Consider the following 18,656-nt stretch of genomic DNA (forward strand, 5'->3'; position numbering starts at 1 on the left):
CAATTAATTAAAGTACCAAATTTAATTGATTTCACGGACAATCTTGTATATATATTGAAGAAATTACTAGAAAATTTTATAAAATGTAAAGAAATTTAAGAAGGATAATTAGAAAGATCACATTGCGGAATTCCATAACCTTACTGAATAACATATCCAACTCCCTTCCGTAACCGCGCACAATTCAATCCAGTTTAACTGCGGTTATATAATTTTATTTTATTTTGGACTTTGACTCTGGATAATTAAGCTTGGTAGGTAGACGCCGAAGTCCTTCCGCCGTGCCCAGTCCAGTTTGCGTGGTGGAATACACCTGGCTGACCCAACAGCTCGTAAGTGTGTGCGCCGAAGTAGTCGCGCTGAGCCTAGGAAGCATTAACCATGACTAAGTTCTTTGGTGAAACAGGGTTAATAATATATATATATTTTTACTTGAATAAGGTTGGCTGGGAGACGTTGGCATCGGTAGGCATCATAGAAAGAGAGGGCTGTTGAAAAAGCCGGCACAGGAACACCATACTTGGCCGCAGTGGCAATTACGTTACGCCACGACTCTTGACAAGTGCCCACCGCCTGTCGGAAAAAGTCGTCCATTAACAGACTCCTGAGATCTGGGTTACGCTCGAAGGCCAATTTTATGTTGCCTAAAAATACACTAAAAGGACACTATTTTTTACATAGGTGTTTCAAGTAATATTCTTAAGTTTTAATTCCCACCTTCGAATGATGCAACCACCACGCCACATAAGCGCGATACCACCATAATTGAGTGTCCAGTCATACTGTTTGGCGGCCTCTCGAAGTAACATAAAACCTTGGGCATACGAAACGATTTTTGAAGCATACAATGCCTGAAAAAAAATGTGGGTTAACGAAGAGTTATACTGACATTCAAGAAGTTTATGTATACTTGACGGATGGCTTCTATAAATGAAGCCCTTTCCCCGTCGTAAGCTTTGAAAGCAGGTGCGGGTAACACTTTAGAGGCTTCAATGCGTTCAGTTTGCAGAGAGGATAAGCACCGGGCAAAAACAGCTTCTCCGATAAGAGTGACAGGAACGCCATAGTCAAGGGCAGCGATTGCAGTCCACTTTCCGGTGCCTTTTTGCCCAGCAGAATCTCGAATTTTTTCAACCAAGTATTCTCCTTCGTGAATACGTTAAAATATGGAGTTTAAAGACTTATAAATGATACTGCATTTAGAGATCTATACCTTTATCATCCTGGAAACGTAGAATATTGGCAGTAATTTCAATAAGAAATGAATCCAATTCGCTCTTGTTCCACTCGTCGAAAACATCAGCCATTTCAGGTGGCGTCATTCCTAGGACGCTTTTCATTAGATGATAGGCTTCAGCAATCAGTTGCATGTCGCCATATTCAATGCCATTGTGAACCATTTTTACAAAGTGGCCGGCTCCACCTTCACCCACCCAGTCACAGCAGGGTTCTCCATCACTCTTGGCAGAGATCGACTGCCGTAAGATATAAAAACAATTGAAATTCTACGATACCATTGGGCGAATCGAAATATAAAATTTCACCTGAAAAATGGGTTTGATATGCGGCCAGGCTTCAATATGCCCACCAGGCATCAAGGAAGGCCCATATCGGGCACCTTCTTCTCCACCGGAAACTCCTGAACCGACATAAAAGATTCCTTTCTCTCGTAGGGCAGTGCAACGACGTGTGGTATCGCCATGCTCTGAATTACCACCGTCAATTATAATATCGCCGGGTTCTAGGAATTCTACCAGCTGGTCAATAAACTGATCGACGGCTTTTCCAGCTTTGGATGAAGAAAAACTTGATTAGTTTAATTTAAGATTTTCCAATAATATGATTGATAATACCTTGAACGAGCATCATGACACGGCGGGGTTTCTTTAACTTTGCAACCAATTCACGAACAGAATGAGCACCTACAACACTTTTGCCTTTTGCCTCGTTCTGAAGAAAGTCATCCACTTTCGATGTTGTTCGATTAAATGCACAAACGACGAATCCGTGATCAGCCATATTCAGAATCAAATTCTGGCCCATGACAGCCAAACCGATAAGACCAATATCAGCTCTATGAACAACAAAATCACATGAACTTGATTAGTATGAAATTATTAAGTAAATATAAACGAATATAACGCACACTGGTTCGGGACAACTTAAAACATGTTTGCAAGCTGTGGCTCCCATGCTAAAAGATACACATTAACCGGAGAATTCCAGCGTGATGTCTGTTACGAAGAGATTAAGACACAATAGCAAGTGTCTCGCCCATAAGAAAAACACAACTGTTTGATCCATCGATTGCAAGTGCTAGTGTAGTAGTTTTACTAGAGCTAAATTAAACGGGTCCCGCCTCGATTCATGATTGGTCAAGAGCCAATGTTCGACTGCTATTGCAGACTACTCTACCTTGAGGAAATTTAGGGAAAGCGACCGTGCAGCAAGAGAGTTCCATATTTCATTTAAAACTGGAATGGTCGATGTAATACCGTAGTCACGAAGACAGAATTATTCACGAAAACGAAAATTCCCCTTTAACTGTACCTTTCACAACCAATGCTTGCTGAGAAACTGCTCTATTTGTTATTGAGGTCGAGGATTTCGAGGAACTAGGCTTTTCGACAATACATTTCACTTCTTCTACCATATGCCATGATACTCCTACCACATTTTGTATATAGAAAGTAATGCTTATCTACTTAGTGTGGGAATTAATCTACTGTAGAACCGGGAAATTTCATCCGCAAACCGCAGTCGAGTAAGAGTGAAAACTAGTCTCAAGGCAAAGCAAGAAACAGACATTCAGTACACACACAATTTCTCAAATTGACTTATTATATACAATTTATAGTTATCTTTTTGAAGTTATTACATAAGTACTTACTCTTGTTCCGACATTTTCGAATATAAAGGCACTATTTGCTTAGGCAGAGATGTGAACTGCAACGAACCGTGACTCGACACTAACTGATCAGCGCGAACGTCTCGTTTTATGTTCAAGCTCGAAGGGTGGGGTGGGCAACCAATGCAAAGTAATCGATCACCCTGTCCAGCCTAATTCCGTGCGGCTTGACGACAAGCTCTAATCGCACCTAAAGTTAACGCCTCCACAAGTATCTACGTTCAATAACCTTGCGGACGACAATTTTCTTGCCTCAAGGGAGGAAAACCTCAGACATACATAGTCTACTTACCATATTTTTAAGGTAGCTGAAAGCGTTCATTTATCTACATTGTTGAAACCGCGATATCCGTAATACAGCAGAATCCTGAACCATCATTGAAAATAAATTTTTCGTTGACGATGTACTACTATACGAATACGATGATCATTTTATGGGATCATGGATATGGTTCATTGTCGGATCATGTACGACTTTTGAAAACCTGATGTCTTCAAAGTTCTATAATATTTCTTAAAACCCGAAACTTAGATGAAGATGGTACTGTAATACATCAACATAAATAATACCAGAACCAACACAATCAGATCGTTACTATTTTAAGTGTTTTAACACCAAACCTACACAAGACTACTTTTTCTCTTTAGTGTGGCTTTTCATGAATCACAAGTTCACAAAATATGTAGACATTCGATTAAAAGAAAGAAATAGACTAAGGATTAGAAAACTTCAAGCCGTAGGGAAAACGAGAAATTCTGACACGTAACAAAAAATCTAACTGAATGACTCGTAAGTTAGGAGGGATCGTCGATCATTTGCTTTACAGAGGTTTGCGGAAGTTCTTGCCAGCGTACTTGGCAGCAGCTCCCAACTCTTCCTCAATACGCAAGATTTGATTGTACTTGGCCAAACGTTCAGAACGGCAGGGTGCTCCAGTTTTGATCTATCAAAAATAATTGTGGAATGAGGAATTTAAAGATAACACATTTCAAAATATCAAGTTTTACCTGGCCAGTTGACAATCCAACCACTAAATCGCCAATGAAAGAATCTTCGGTTTCACCAGAGCGGTGAGAGACCATGGTTCCCCAGCCATTAGCCTTGGCCAAGTTGTGAGCTTGGATGGATTCAGTCACGGTTCCGATTTGGTTTACCTTGAGGAGCAGGCAGTTGCATGCTTTGCAATCGACGGCAGTCTGGATACGCTTGGGGTTTGTGACCGTGAGATCGTCACCAACGATCTACAGATTCAGAAAAAGGAAAAACAAAAATTGACATGAAAACATTTCGCCCAACCTTAATGACCTTTCATTTCTTACTTAATTGTTGTTTTATCATTTCAATTATTAATATATATTAATTTTTTTACCTGAATAGGAGTGTTGGCGGTGAGACTAGTCCAAGCAGCCCAGTCATCTTGGTCGAAGGGATCTTCAATTGAGACCATGGGGAACTCTTTGATGAACTCTTGGTAGAGTTCGGCCAACTTGGCGGATTCCAAGTAGGTAGCCGGGTCAGATGCTGGGTTTTTAAAGTCCAAGTCGTACTTTCCGTTTCTAGCGTCAATTCAATGAATTTTAGAAGTTAGCTCAAGTAAACATTGATTGAGGTCTAGTTTCATTACTTGTGAAATTCCGATGCGGCAACATCCATACCAATCTCAATTTTGCCGGTGTATCCAGCTTTTTCGATGGCAGTGCTGATGAGCTCAAGTGCTAAGAAAAAATTACACACCAATGAAAAATCACAACCCAGTGGAAATTATCCTCAAATTACCATCTTTGTTGTTCAAAATGTTAGGAGCAAAGCCACCCTCATCTCCAACGGCAGTCGCATCCAAACCAAAACGGTTATTGATAACTTTCTTCAGATGATGGTAAGTTTCAGTTCCCATGCGCATGGCTTCAGTGAAGGACGATGCACCTTAGAAAACAAACCAATTTAGCCAATATACATAACATACAGCACCATATTTTATAGCTTTTACCAGTAGGAAAAATCATGAATTCTTGCATAGCCAATTTGTTGCCTGCATGAGAACCACCATTGATAACATTGAAAGCTGGAGTTGGCAAAATAATCTCTGGAGTTCCAGCCAAATCAGCAATGTGTCTGAAAATAAAAATTTTTATCTTGCATAAACAATCTTCGGTATTCGCCATTTTTCACCTACCGGTAGAGCGGAACGCCCTTCTGAGCTGCACCAGCTTTGCAAACTGCCAAAGAAACTCCCAAAATTGCATTAGCACCAAACTTTGATTTGTTTTCTGTGCCATCTAGTTTGATCATAAAATTATCAATGGCCTCTTGTTCAGTAACTTGGAAACTCTCTTTCAACAAGGCTGGTGCAATGCTCTATACAAAACCAAAACAAGGTATGATTACTCAAATTGCATCTTTAAATTTTGGATAAAGACTTGCATCATTGATGTTGCTAACTGCCTTCTTCACCCCTTTGCCGTGGTACTCGGTCTTGATTTCATCACGAAGTTCAAGAGCCTCATGAATACCAGTGGATGCACCAGATGGAACGGCAGCACGGAAAAGTCCTTTCTCTGTGGTCAAATCAACCTCGACAGTAGGGTTGCCACGGGAGTCAAAGATCATGCGAGCGAAAATCTTCTGGATAGACATGCTTGTAGCTCTCGTTTTTAACGAATGAACGACCTAAAGAAAACGTTGTGAATTAAGAACAAGTTCATCTTAAAAATAAACCTCGGCTTGAATCTCTGCATGCCAAATATATTAGTCTACAGTTCACGTGTACAACTCAAGGTCATTCAATGACGTGACTGCTAGACTGTGACAAGGGCAAATCGAAAGAATTGTACATTAATACAACAATTGCTTAAAAGACGACAAAAATCACAACAAAAAAGAGGCCTACTTTCTTTTATAGTTCTTTCACCTATAGTTTCAAATGACTTTCTAATGAAATACAAAAGTAGCTAGAAGCCCTGTAGCGCCAGTCGTGAGCTGAATCACGAAATATTGATTCGAATTTTTTCCCCATAAATTATGGGTTTTCGTAGTGAAAACTTTACAAATTGTCCAATACAGCTTACAAGTACAAGTCTTTCTCAAACATTTCTAGGAATAAAGAGAATGAAAGAGAAATTAATGTACTCACGGTGTAGAATGATTACTCAAGCCGGTGCCTTGGACTGAAGGAAGGTAGGAAGTGGCTAAGAAGGAAGAGGAGGACTGCAGACATAGACGTCGCGGCGCTTCACCAGAGGTCTCTGGTGTACACTATCGATAGAAAAACCTAAAGTAATTTTTTTGTTTTATATTTCATTGTTATTAACTTAGTGGTTTCTGTTTGTTTTTTTACTTATTTATTATTGTCACATTAGTTCACCATAGTTTTAATTATTCAGCAGCATATTTACAAAAAAATCGTGCAGAAAATTGGGGTATCGATCGTCGAAGGGCATGTCCTTTAAATTTTGAATGACAAAATCACGAGACTTTGCACGTACTTGGTTGCCAAGGGCCCACGTAGTGGGATAATCTGAATACTTAAAATATATTGTTTATTTTCGCGCCTGATTCGTCCTAAGAACCGAAGAATAATGGCTTATCAGTAAGGAATGAGTATGAGCTTCAATTTCATACCCCAGCTGAATATGAATGATTTAATCTGCCAATGTGATTTACATGGAATAAATAATAAAAAGACAAATTCCAAAAAGAATCCTTTATACAAATTCAATTTTCTTTGCACTTTTGTGCATAATGAAGAAGTTGTGAACAGTAACTGATACAATAACTGAGACAACTTATTAAACAAAACAGCAGAAACTATGCCGAGGTAGGTTTTGCTTTAAGGAATTTCATTTTTGAATTTTCTTCAACCGACGAAGATGCATCTTCGTCGGCCGCTGCAGCTTCGTCGACCCCTGCATCTTCGTCGGCCGCTGCATCTTCGTCGGCCGCTGCATCTTCGTCGGCCGCTGCATCTTCGTCGGCCGCTGCATCTTCGTCGGCCTCTGCATCTTCGTCGGCAACTGCAAATTTATCAGCAATCCTATCTCCATTAGTAATTGTGTTATCGTCAACTGGCTTTTCTTGAGCTCCTTTTCTAGCTGGCAAGATCTCAAGTAATGCTTCCTTCCAGCTCTGTCCGTTACAGATGTTGACCATTACATTAAACACTGAAACATATAACCTGATTTTTAAAACAATGTTTTAAATGGTAACTTACGGCAAATGCCTTACCGTGGTCAATAGTTAAAACTTTTCTCGTCTTCATGTCAATATTTTCACTGATTGGAAGACGGCCATGAGAAAGACCTTTCTCTTCTGCCAACTTGTGACAAAGACCCTAAACAACAGGAAAACCACAAAGAAATATATGAATATGAAACAATTTGTTGTTACAGTAGATCCCACTCCTCACAAAATTTCCCAAATTTCACACTCTACTTTTCAAATATGATTTTTTGGGCCAATTACATAAATCATCAAATAACTAAAGGAGTCACTATTTCTTAATTTCTACCTACCTTGTGGGAATTGTGATCAACTAATCCTCCAATTATATAAACATAATCATCCTTAAGATTTTCTATAACATTGTCAGATTCAGAGGTGAGGTAAACAATTTTTTCTTTACTGAAAATTTCTGTAAAATGCTTTTCATGCAGGTTAACCTGAAAGCCAAGGAATAAGGAAATTAGCATCAATTACAAACAAAACCAGAGAGATACTGACATCCCAGTTTTCATAGCCTGAATTCTTGCTCATTTCTTTTAAACTAGCACCATCCAAACTAGTTACGTGGAATTGAACTGGATCAGTAGCCCTACGGTTAATGCTGTAACAACGACTAATTTGCTTGACACACTTTGCAAGACTCCTTTCATCCATGTAATTGTCAAATGATAGGTCAATTGCTATGGTCACTTTGCAGTTACTGTTAGCCATTGTTGCATTTTTTAGTTGTTTACGAGTAACTGTATTCAAACGATGGGTTGGATCAAGTTTTCTTTTCTTTCTTTTCTCCCTTTCTTGAATCCTAAAACCAAAGAAGTGTTAAAACAGGTTGGATAAACTATTTATGATTAAACCTTTTCTCTTTTTTCCTCAGCTCCCATAAATCCTTCTTCATTTTCCGTTTCAGAGCAGACTTTGATTGCACAGGTAGCTCAGCATAGCTTTCATTTTGTGACACCTTTTCTAGCGTACTAACATGATTCTTATCATTTTCTTTCTCGGCAGAAAAGTCTATCTTCAACTGAATACTCTGAGCATCATTCCGGTTAACTGGTGTGTCTTCACTGACTAAAACACCATATTTGTAACCAGCTCCAGGATCAATTTGAACACTGTCTGATTTTTTTTCTTCCTCTCCCTTAGATTGAGTACAAGGTGAACTCATTTGACTACAAATGATGCAAATAAGAAGTCAATATAAAGGTGTGCTAAGTAGTTCTGATTGAAAACTTTGGACATACAGAAATCACGTTGAGCGGTTGAACTGGAACATTAACACAAAAAGCAGACGATTGGTGTTAAGGTGGTAAAATCATGGTAATGATGCCAGTTTAGGTTAGATTGCGAGTTACGCAATTGAAAGCAAATCATAATAACTACTATTCCACAACAATCTCTGACTCGGGCAGAGGTTAAAGAAAGGGTTGCAAATGTTTGAATTTAATGACGATCAGAATACTAAACTACATACTTAAGGCAATTCATGTCAAGGCGAAGGATGGATCATGGATGAAGTGTAGCTACTGTATTTTCTTACGGACCGGCTATTTCTTTGAAATATCTAGTATCTGAAAATTTGGTTATTTCTGGCATGTGAAATGAAATCAGATTAATTAAATAGAAGAATAACGGAGTTTTAAATTGATTTCATGACATTGTGTTTGTAAGAATTTGCAAAGGGAATAAACGCCTGAAATATTGAAAAATGTAATATCTTTTCGGTCACTAGTCCGCGTAACCGTGATCACATCATGGCACACACATCAATGGCACATCGAATCCGACATGTTCCTTTCTTGTTAAAATATGCAATTTTTATCTTTTGATTTTAATTATGGTTAAGCTGAGTTGGTAAAAACCTGAAAATTGATTATTTATCAGCTAATAATGGCATAAGGGTAAAACATTTGCTAATTCGCCAAAAAGCGGGCATAGACATGACTGCTGGCCTAAGATGGTCAGCCTAATTAGTTATATGCAAACGAGTATGCCAATGGAATCAACAGTTTTTCAAACCGTTACCTACATCACCTCATTGAGTGATTCCTCTTTTGAAGTTTTTAACGAGTGATTTGTTACGTTCTACGAAGTTATTCCTTTGAAACGAAGATGGGTTTCCTGAAGAAAATTTTTCGGCGTCTTTTCTTCGCTACAGGAAATTATAGTTTGATCGAGCAGGCAAACGTGGAACCAGCAATCGAGTCCTACAGATATTCAGGAGAAACATTAGTTTCGATCACGTCAACTCCGATGGTTCTTCGTCTTCCGATTCTTCCCCTGCCTCTTGTTAAGTTCGAGATTGTTGATGCAGTCGTAGATCCTTTGGATTTACTTCTTCGTGAACTTCTTGCAGGATTTTGCGTTTTACGAAGATTCTATTTCGTTGGATATCGTGGATGTGGTTCATCCTCTGAATTTTATTCCTAAGCAGTTAGGAAAGTTCGTGGATATAAATCATCTTTTGGATATACTTCTTCATGAGTTAGACGCCGCCCTAAGGGTTACAGGTGTGACCCGATCTTTATATTCTACCCATTGTGAGCTTCCTACTTCGCTGAAAATTTCTGATGTGGAGGATCCTTTGGATTTACTTTACGAGCTAACAATTTGGCCAAAGTTAGCCGATCCAGCCCATCCCTCGCATTCTTCTTTTCAGGAGTTGATGAACAAACACTGCAAGTTTGGGTCATATTTTGGATTGAATGTTTATCCAGACTCCCGTTTCATGCGATAGTGGAGCAGAAGTCTATCGGATGCAAATGAAAAATGAATATTTAAATCATCAATCGGTCTTCACTTTTTGACGAGCTAAATACTTTGGTTGAAATTGTGGATTTAGACCCTTATATTTACCTCGTTACGAGCCGCCAACTTGGATGAATTTTGCGGATGAAAATCTATTCTCGCTATTTGCTAGCCGTAACCAACCTTGACTCGGATGTCTATAAACGGATCCGATCGGAATTTGCCTATAAAAGGAGAATTCTGATAGGACTGATGGACCTCCATTACCAAGCTCGGTGACCCGCACACGGTTCCGGATGAATGAGGTGTACTGCCTACAAGGGTCTGCATCTCCCGTTTTCCGAAATGAAAGCGACAGTTGGTGGTTATTGTCTTGCAATTAATTTTCGAGAATTAAATGTTTAATAATTACAAATCATTTGATAATGTCAAAACTTTATTCTTTTCCTGCCAATTCGAGAAGATGCATGCCATTTTTTTATACATGAAAAACATTTATGTAAAACAAAATTGTTACTGTCCGCATGCAAATGTATTGTGTTTAAATTTTCTACATAACATCACATTATACATCCTTCTAAATACTGTCTGTTCTAGAAGCTGTGTTTGTAATATTTCCAATTGCAAGTACCATCCTGTAAATTGCGTAATAATTCTAATAACGTCAAAAACTGTTCTATAGTTTAAATTGTTTTTCCTACTTTATCCCTGTCCGTCAAGTTGCGAAATGAAAATTCGTATTGTCTGACATTCTTTTCTGCTATTTAATTATTTTTCAAATATGAAGCATTGTCTAATAAAAAAGAAAATGATTTTTATCATACTTAACAGCAGCGACTTAGAATTTTCTCATTACCACATTGGCGATTTCATATTCCATCTCTAGAATTTAACGCTATTAAAAATGGTTTAAACTCTATAGTTTTGAGCACAATATAATTTATGTTGGAAATAAATTTCTAAGAGGTTTCTTTTATACAAACATTTCAACGTGATTTACAGTTGCTTAACCACTTTGGATTGGGAATCCAACTGAAGCGCACGAACTGCTTGTTGTAGTCTAACCAGAGCCGTTTAGTTTCAGGGTCTTTAGGTCCCCATTCCTCTGCTGGTAGAAGACTGGCTTTAAATCTCTGTAATAACACACGGATAAAAAAAAATTAGTAAAGAAAGTTCTAATGTAACTAATATAATTTAAGTTCTAATGTGTGGGGTGATGATTCTCACCAGAAACCAGGTTGTTCCCTTTTGTTTGTGAATGACGTAAGCAGCCCAGATTGGAAGCTGGAGAATAGCAATGGCAGCCACCAACCATCCAGCGGCTTTAATAATCGAAGTCAACGATAAGGTAAATTTCGTTTCAGTTCATTGAGATAGAAAAATTTTTCAATAGCCTACCGTTTGCTGAAGGAGGGTAAGGTTCCCCATCATCCGTTTTTAACGGTTCATAGACAACCTTTGTTCATTTTAGATGTTAATGAAATGCACACGTTATGAATTTGCATAAAAATACCGTCATACCATTGCATAAATGAAAATGACTGCAAGGGCAATTGGGATGAAAATACACCAAGTTAATTTCCAATAAATTCCCAGACCAAAACTCAACATGAAACGAATATCTTTGACGATTTGCTCAAGACCTATAATAGTTGTTTTTAAAAAACAATTAAACAATTGTAATTCAAAGTTACAAGCAACTACGTACCGTAAAACCAACATACAGCAATGGTTTCAGCGATCACCATTACTAGTAAACAGAAAACAATTTAACACCAAATTATCACAAATGAAGTTAAAATTATACCGTACCATAAATAATGAATCCACCGCCAAAGTAATCGACCAGATCTAGAATATACTGGCCTCCCTGAACATACAAATAGTTTATGTAAAAATATTGCAACCCAATTACATTAATCGAGATTGGTGCAATCATTTAGGGTTTTTACCGGTGTAACGTAGACAAGTCCAATAAGGAAACTGGCCGCGCAAACGACTGCTGTGATAATCCATCGAGGAATCTGAAGGAGATCATCACTAAGGATTGTAATAATGCATCCAGCAAGTCCGGAGGCACTACCGATAGCCAGTGTTATGAGCATCAGGAAAAACAGCACGGCAAACAACTATAAAGGATTGGAGCAAGCAATACAACAATCACATCAATAGAGAAGTCCAACCCAGATAAATATGCACACCTGGGGGACAGAATCAAATTTCGAAATAGCCTCTGGGTAGGAAATGAACGCCAATCCCGTGCCTCCTTCGACGACATTCTCAATAGGCTGATTTGTTTCGTAAGATAAATTACCGAGAATTGCAAAAATCGTAACTCCAGCTAGAATACTAGTAAAAGTATCAGCGAGACTGACTATCGTTGAATCTCTTTGAAAGGCAATAAAGTAGTGTTAGGTAATTTGACTAATACGTATGAAACTATAACAATACCTGTAAATTGGATGACGGAATGGATTATAACTCGAAAATGTAGAAATTGGTCCAAACCCCACAGAGAGAGAGAAGAAGCACTGAGTTACCGCTGCATACCAAACCTGCAACAACAAATATCTGTTCAGTTATTTCAAACTATCAAGATTTAAAATAAACAAAGTATTACATCTGGTGTCAAGACTTTTTCCCAATCAGGTGTGATAAAGTATAAAATACCATCGCCCGCTCCAGGTAAAGTGCATCCTCTTATTAGCAGCGTGATCAGCACAACATAAGGGAAGAGAGCTGTAAAGTAGGCCACCTTTCCTGATGAAGAACTTTGAAAGCAAATACAATACGATTACACGACCAAAGCAATAAGAAGTATTTTTTCGAACACTTACACTCCTTTAGCTAGCATAGCGAATACTAAAATCCAGCAAAGTAGAAGGCACAGTGTTAAACGCCAATCTGGAACACCTATCCCAGAATCCATATTTGGAATTTTCTTCAATACATAAATTCTGAAATATATTTGATCAATGTGTATCTCAAACTAGCAAAAATAAGAGTTTAAACTGCTAAATGTTACTTGAAATATTCTTCTGCACTAGATACACTCTCATTCGTCAGGTTGTACACCGATAGATTAGCTGTGGTACTGTAGCAATTCTCAGTGGCCCATTCTGGGTCACATTCCGTCCAGGGCAACACGGCTTGAAATGAAGCAAAGAGGTAGAAGAAGGACAGCGCCATCAGGACGCAGTAATATGTGACGACACACCAGGTAGCCAGTGCTTGCCCATATCCAATACCTATAATTTAAAAAAAATTTTCATGTATGGAGTGAGTTTGGGCAATATGTTAGTGATGTTATACCTTTTGCAATCGGTACACAATCCCAAATTTTAACAGATCCTGAACTGGAAAACTGTCCCAAGACCATCTCGAGAAAATAGAGCGGTCGTCCAATGAAGGCCAGCACGATTAGATAAGGGACTAAAAAGGCACCGCCACCATTCTCGTAGGCCACGAATGGAAACCTCCATATGTTACCTAACCCAACAGACATTGAAATACACGATAGAAGAAATTCAACTGGGCTATCCCAGTTCTCTCGTTGTTGATCATACGTTTCCGCCTGAGTAATCGATAAATTCGTTTGACAAAGAATTAAAAAAGCTTTAGACAAAAACTTACTTGTATTGCCACCGATGGATTGGAATTATCCGCAACTGAAGTCTCTTTGGCACATTTGCTATCACCAGATGACGTATCGTCAAATCCATAATTGAGATACACAGCACCTTTCTCCGACTATTTAAAGGAATTTAAATAATTAAAAGCAGTAAATTAGATTAAAGTGAACCACTAGATTAAGGAAGCAGTACGATTGATGCTTTAACACAAAAAGATATTAAACTTGACGTTGAAATTACCAAGCGTGAACTTCTTGTAGACATGCCGATTTTCTGATAGCAAAGCGTCTCACTCCTGTAAATGACCCTATAACGAATAGGTAAAACTTTAAAATTGCACTACCATTTATAGCATTTGCTACGTCACAACTTACACGCATTGACGTGTAAAAACATGTCAAGATAAACTGATCCTACTCCAATTGGTATATCCAATATACGCAGATCGTGTTCAATGAGATTTACTACCCTTCTTAAATGCTTAAAAAGGCTTACAGAACCAAATTCGTACGTCTGTTACCAATCTTTCGGTACCATATCCCTTGGCTTAATTTTTTTCTATCTTAAAATTTTGGTTGTAAATTGTGTGTCTAAAGTTCACCTCAACTGCTATAGAGACAAGGTGACCCAATCCATGACACATGCTATCCAGCATCATTAACTTTTTATCTTGCGACCTTATACTATACCCAATACTCTTCTCTGCATACTTTTCGGTGTAGTTGAAACCTTTGGACTGTTAGTTTTACCAATTGGTGAAGGTTGTAAAACATCTACAATGCCATTATAACCAAGGTCCATTTTCCACAATCAGAAAAAAATGTCTTGAAGTATGTGAATGATTCGTAACTCCAATCAGTTGAAAATGACTGTTACGAAGTAATGAAATCAATAATTATATATTGTACTCAATTGTACAAATACCCATGGCAACATTTGAATAGTCGTCGCCAAAAAATACTTGTTAAAGAATCTTTGGTTTTAAAAAGCGTAGCTTTGTTATTGATGTTTATCGTTTCTTCATCCATACGGGTATTTTCGGATGAGGCAAAAAAAGCTTCCAATTGAAAGATTTCGGTATTTTGCAGTATTCGATCCATCTGCGTTTGAGCTCTGGATCCTTAGGACCCCATTCCAGAGATGGCCGCAAACTAATCCAGAATTTCTGACACAATTTCAAATGTGAATGTAGTAATCGTAACGCTAGGAATTTTAAACTTTGTAATACAACTTACATCAACAAGATACTTTCTTCTCTTTTCTAGACGTGCCCAGCTTGAAGAGCTATTTATATTGCTGAGGCCAAGCATTTGAGCATCCATTATGGTGGATTTCTGCTTGTACACTACGTAAATTCCCCAGCAAGGAATTTGCAAAATAGCAATCGCCGCGAGAATCCAACCAATGGCTACAACGGCAGTTAAGGAAGACATAAATGTGTTTGTGTCCTCATGAACATATTCAAAAAGATGATACCTGACACTCCTGATGGATAAACTTGACCATCACCGGTTCTCATGGGCATGTAACTGACCATTGCATAGATGAAGATGACCAGCAAAGCAATCGGGATGAAAATGCACCAGGTAAATTTCCAGTAAATGCCTAAGCCAAAGTCCAGCATAAACCGTACATCTCGCAGAATCTTGTGCAATCCTGAACGATAACGTCAAGGTTAGTTTCAATGCCAGAGTATCAAAAGTCATCAGAAACGTACCGTAAATCCAACAAAGAGCAATAGTTTGAACGATGACGAGGACTAACAAAGAACAATCATGATAATATCATTACAAACAAAACTTATCGGTACAGTATTTTACCGTAAATGATGAAACCCCCTCCGAAATAATCCACGAGATCCAGGACGTAAGGACCCGCCTATCATTTATCATTACGATCAAAAAATCTGATAATAAAAAAACGAACTTAATGCTCACTGGTGTTACGTAGATCAGCCCGATGAAGAAACTGACAACAGAAACGATAGCGGTGATGATCCAACGTTTGACGGATGGAAAATCGTCACAGAGGATCGTAATAACGCAGCTTGTTAATCCAGCAGCACTACCGATGGCCAGCGTGATTAACATCAAGAAGAAAAGAACAGCAAACAACTTGATTTCAAAAAGAAAACCAAAAATAGACGTCAAACGTAATGGTGGAAGAAAATCCACAACCAAACCTGTGGGACAGCATCGAACTTAGAAATGGCTTCCGGATATGAAATAAATGCTAATCCAGTGCCACCTTTGACGACCTCTTCAATAGGTTTTCCTGACTCGTAAGCCAAATTGCCCAAAATTGAAAAGATTGTTATTCCAGCCAAGATACTAGTACCCGTATCAGCCAAGCTCACAATCGTCGAATCTCTTTTAACATGAAGAGAAAATAGAAATAGATAAGCAAATTGCAAACGCAATACATTTACATTGAACATACCTATAAACTGGATGACGGAATGGATTGTAGCTAGAAAAAGTGATGATTGGACCGAAACCCACCGACAAGGAGAAAAAACATTGCGTCACAGCTGCGTACCATACCTGGTTTGATTCAACATGATTACATTGATTACGAGTAATCAGTTAACACTTAACCATACTACCTCAGCTGTTGCAATTTTTTCCCATTGAGGCGTGACGAAATATAGAATGCCCTCACTTGCTCCAGGTAGTGTTACACCTCTAATCAACAGCGTGATTAGTACCGCGTACGGGAAGAGTGCAGTAAAGTAGGCCACTTTCCCCGATGAAGACCTTCGTGATTTGATATAATTACAACAAATTTAACAATAGAATTTAACGAAATAAGAACTTACACTCCTTTGGCGAGCGTTGCAAAAATCAGTATCCAACAAAGTAGAAGACAGAGACTCAATCGCCATTCAGGAAGTCCCAGTCCATCATCGAAGTTCTCCGCAAGTTTCAACACATCTTTACTGCATTAAATAAAAAATAAAACATGTTAGAAATACATATAAATATTTCGTTAAGAAATTGAACTTACTAAAAGAACAGCTCAGCACTTGATTTTGAGGTGTTTGTTATGTCCAACCCAGTCAAGTTACCACTACTATTGTAACAAGCAGTTTCATTGGTGGACCATTCAGCCTTGCAAACAGTCCAAGGTAGGACTGCCTGGAAGGATGAGAACAGGTAGAAGAAGGCCAGCGCCATAAGGACGCAATAATACGTAACGACATACCAAGTTGCCAACGCTTGGCCATACCCGATACCTGAACGTATGCTTTATGTATAGACGGTGTGTGTTGAATAAATTTTAAGGGCAATACCTTTGACAATGGGAACAACTTCCCATACTTTAACTGAACCCGCACTTGAAAATTGCCCAAGAATCATCTCGAGAAAATAGAGTGGACGTCCGATGAAGAACAACACGATGAGATAGGGTATAAGAAACGCTCCACCTCCATTTGCATACGCGACGTAAGGGAATCGCCAAATGTTTCCCAAACCAACAGACATTGATATACATGACAAGAGAAATTCAGCTGGATTACCCCAGTTTTCTCGTTGCGGTTGCTGATCTCCTTCAGTATCCAAAACGTTCTATTGCAATAACATTTCGAATAGCCCTCCCATTTTAGAAACGCAAAAATTATTGTTACAAATTCCTATTTACCGGGACACCGGATCCGACTGATGTACTGGTATCGGTAGAATTTGAATGGCGTTTGCTTTCAAGCTCACAGCTGTTCCTTTTGTCGTCGACAGAATATTCAAATGCGCCATTAGCGTAGCCAGCCTAGATGAGAAATTTCACAAATGAACGTAAATTTATTCGCTAGAATATGTAGAAAATAAAAACCAACCGATTTAGAAGAGAGCGACATGGTGATGTTCTCTTTACTAGCGCGGCTTCAATTAATCCAATCCGATCACAGTTCGTCGCTGCTAGCTAGCTCGATAATTTTACTTAGTCCGATTCAAATTAACGTCAAGTAGCAACTGTGCGAGATTTTTAAGAGCATCGGAATTACTACACCTTTTGTTTTTAAGATATGCTGAAAGTACCGGATACCTTGCCGGTGTTGAAGTAAAGAATTCACAGCGCATGGTGACGTACATGATATACTTTTTTATGATGAATATCCTACAATAGCGGGTCGCTGAGTATCAACATATCCCATCATAAAAGACGTTCAAGTATTTCACCGAGACACTGCTTAAGCAATACAACAATAAAGTACAGAATAATGAACGAATTACGTACAACATGACAGCAGGACAAGCTATATAACCTTAAATTGCACGTACTTACCTACGTCGTTGATTCTGTCGGGGAACGGCCTTGAAGCTAGGTTAATCCTAGCGTCGTCTTTGCTAAATTAACCGATAAGTCCATTGTCTAACTTCTTTTCTAAATCACGTACAAGAAGAGTTGGAATAGCAAACAAGCGGAAAAATGCAGAACGGTTAACAAACATACATCACTTCTGTAGAGAACAATTTCACATGCTAAATCGTTAGTAAAATGGCCGTAAAAATTCTTACCATGGGATAAAGGAAAAGAATCTCTTTTTCAGTTCCTAAGGCACTAATGAAATCATCCTACATCTCACATTTAGTATAAATTCATCCTATGTTGTGGCAGAACTCAATCTAAAGATCAGAACTAAATTGATCTTTTACAATACCGAGCAACACATAGAAATCTATTACAAACTAAGCTTTGAAAACGTTGCACCCTTCCCGAGGGTTCCTTAACCACTGCAATCAAATTTGGTATTAGAATAGACGAGAACTATAGCGAGAGGCTGGGTAAGAAAACCAATAGAAGAAAAGAAAGGGTATGGAAAGGTCGACATGTGTCAAGGTGACCTGAAAAAAGATGATTTGAAAAAAAGAAAGAACAACAAAAAAGGATTAGTGAAAATTTAAATAATTTTCTCGGATTTGCCAAACAACAAGTACTTTGAATATCGAGAAACGTGTTGCTTTCGAGCAAAGTTATTAGCATAATTTTGTAGTTGTAACTGGTTCTTCTTAAAAAGGCACATCTACGTCGTTAATATGCATAAGTATGAAAGCGTTTTTTGTTTTTTTCGCATTGAAATAAAAGTCGACATGCAAATCAAAGATGAAGGTATGGAAAAGTCGACATGTGTCAAGGTGACCTGAAAAATATGTAA

The 18,656-nt window shown here is 38.4% G+C and overlaps 5 protein-coding genes across 15 annotated transcripts; all 5 read right to left on the reverse strand.

Annotated features, from left to right (window-relative positions):
* Window positions 1–25: 25 nt before the first annotated feature.
* Window positions 26–3,047, reverse strand: LOC116929382 (6-phosphogluconate dehydrogenase, decarboxylating). 2 transcript variants are annotated; one of them, XM_032936582.2, is made up of 8 exons: window positions 2,891–3,047; window positions 1,854–2,074; window positions 1,545–1,789; window positions 1,214–1,475; window positions 911–1,146; window positions 718–851; window positions 433–655; window positions 26–365 (listed from the first exon to the last, which is right to left on the reverse strand). In XM_032936582.2, the coding sequence occupies exons 1-8, from the start codon at window positions 2,902–2,904 to the stop codon at window positions 246–248; spliced, it is 1,455 nt and encodes a 484-aa protein (XP_032792473.2). In that variant the 5' UTR covers window positions 2,905–3,047; the 3' UTR covers window positions 26–245. The 2 variants fall into 2 exon arrangements, with proteins under 2 accessions (XP_032792473.2, XP_045034420.1); XM_045178485.1 differs by lacking the exon at window positions 2,891–3,047 and adding an exon at window positions 2,147–2,304.
* Window positions 3,048–3,436: 389 nt separating this feature from the next.
* Window positions 3,437–6,185, reverse strand: LOC116929383 (enolase). The gene is made up of 9 exons (XM_032936583.2): window positions 6,040–6,185; window positions 5,331–5,576; window positions 5,083–5,264; window positions 4,897–5,021; window positions 4,686–4,832; window positions 4,534–4,624; window positions 4,279–4,465; window positions 3,917–4,150; window positions 3,437–3,852 (listed from the first exon to the last, which is right to left on the reverse strand). The coding sequence occupies exons 2-9, from the start codon at window positions 5,541–5,543 to the stop codon at window positions 3,730–3,732; spliced, it is 1,302 nt and encodes a 433-aa protein (XP_032792474.2). The 5' UTR covers window positions 5,544–5,576; window positions 6,040–6,185; the 3' UTR covers window positions 3,437–3,729.
* Window positions 6,186–6,594: 409 nt separating this feature from the next.
* Window positions 6,595–8,532, reverse strand: LOC116929393 (tRNA methyltransferase 10 homolog A). 3 transcript variants are annotated; one of them, XM_045178493.1, is made up of 6 exons: window positions 7,982–8,532; window positions 7,626–7,929; window positions 7,418–7,564; window positions 7,131–7,236; window positions 6,890–7,066; window positions 6,595–6,835 (listed from the first exon to the last, which is right to left on the reverse strand). In XM_045178493.1, exons 1-6 carry the CDS (start codon window positions 8,290–8,292, stop codon window positions 6,714–6,716), a joined length of 1,167 nt encoding a protein of 388 aa, XP_045034428.1. In that variant the 5' UTR covers window positions 8,293–8,532; the 3' UTR covers window positions 6,595–6,713. The 3 variants fall into 3 exon arrangements, with proteins under 3 accessions (XP_045034428.1, XP_032792491.2, XP_032792490.2); XM_032936600.2 differs by having other exon boundaries at window positions 6,595–7,066; window positions 7,982–8,296; window positions 8,369–8,530; XM_032936599.2 differs by having other exon boundaries at window positions 6,595–7,066; window positions 7,982–8,531.
* Window positions 8,533–10,309: 1,777 nt separating this feature from the next.
* On the reverse strand, window positions 10,310–14,265 carry LOC116929391 (sodium-dependent nutrient amino acid transporter 1). Of its 5 annotated transcripts, none has more exons than XR_006650937.1 (17): window positions 13,745–14,265; window positions 13,506–13,622; window positions 13,439–13,446; window positions 13,185–13,361; window positions 12,898–13,120; window positions 12,710–12,829; window positions 12,493–12,643; window positions 12,324–12,427; window positions 12,074–12,260; window positions 11,825–12,001; window positions 11,685–11,742; window positions 11,581–11,622; window positions 11,394–11,515; window positions 11,271–11,328; window positions 11,100–11,194; window positions 10,729–11,005; window positions 10,310–10,665 (listed from the first exon to the last, which is right to left on the reverse strand). XR_006650937.1 is itself a non-coding variant. In XM_032936596.2 (17 exons), the coding sequence occupies exons 1-17, from the start codon at window positions 13,898–13,900 to the stop codon at window positions 10,859–10,861; spliced, it is 1,875 nt and encodes a 624-aa protein (XP_032792487.2). In that variant the 5' UTR covers window positions 13,901–14,265; the 3' UTR covers window positions 10,311–10,858. The 5 variants fall into 5 exon arrangements, 4 of the variants coding, with proteins under 4 accessions (XP_032792487.2, XP_032792485.2, XP_045034419.1 ...); XM_032936596.2 differs by having other exon boundaries at window positions 10,311–11,005; window positions 13,745–13,811; window positions 13,879–14,265; XM_032936594.2 differs by having other exon boundaries at window positions 10,311–11,005.
* Window positions 14,266–14,387: 122 nt separating this feature from the next.
* Window positions 14,388–18,240, reverse strand: LOC116929389 (sodium-dependent nutrient amino acid transporter 1). 4 transcript variants are annotated; one of them, XM_032936591.2, is made up of 18 exons: window positions 18,187–18,205; window positions 18,019–18,126; window positions 17,786–17,884; window positions 17,546–17,686; window positions 17,337–17,472; window positions 17,147–17,269; window positions 16,797–17,073; window positions 16,511–16,739; window positions 16,323–16,442; window positions 16,110–16,260; window positions 15,944–16,047; window positions 15,687–15,873; window positions 15,442–15,618; window positions 15,325–15,382; window positions 15,222–15,263; window positions 14,981–15,160; window positions 14,740–14,912; window positions 14,388–14,669 (listed from the first exon to the last, which is right to left on the reverse strand). In XM_032936591.2, exons 5-18 carry the CDS (start codon window positions 17,355–17,357, stop codon window positions 14,514–14,516), a joined length of 1,998 nt encoding a protein of 665 aa, XP_032792482.2. In that variant the 5' UTR covers window positions 17,358–17,472; window positions 17,546–17,686; window positions 17,786–17,884; window positions 18,019–18,126; window positions 18,187–18,205; the 3' UTR covers window positions 14,388–14,513. The 4 variants fall into 4 exon arrangements, with proteins under 4 accessions (XP_032792482.2, XP_045034418.1, XP_032792481.2 ...); XM_045178483.1 differs by having other exon boundaries at window positions 17,786–17,879; window positions 18,019–18,240; XM_032936590.2 differs by having other exon boundaries at window positions 17,546–17,689; window positions 18,019–18,240.
* Between the last annotated feature and the right edge of the window lie 416 nt (window positions 18,241–18,656).

Source organism: Daphnia magna, linkage group LG8, assembly GCF_020631705.1.
Source record: "Daphnia magna isolate NIES linkage group LG8, ASM2063170v1.1, whole genome shotgun sequence".
Taxonomy (NCBI): Eukaryota; Metazoa; Arthropoda; class Branchiopoda; order Diplostraca; family Daphniidae; genus Daphnia; species Daphnia magna.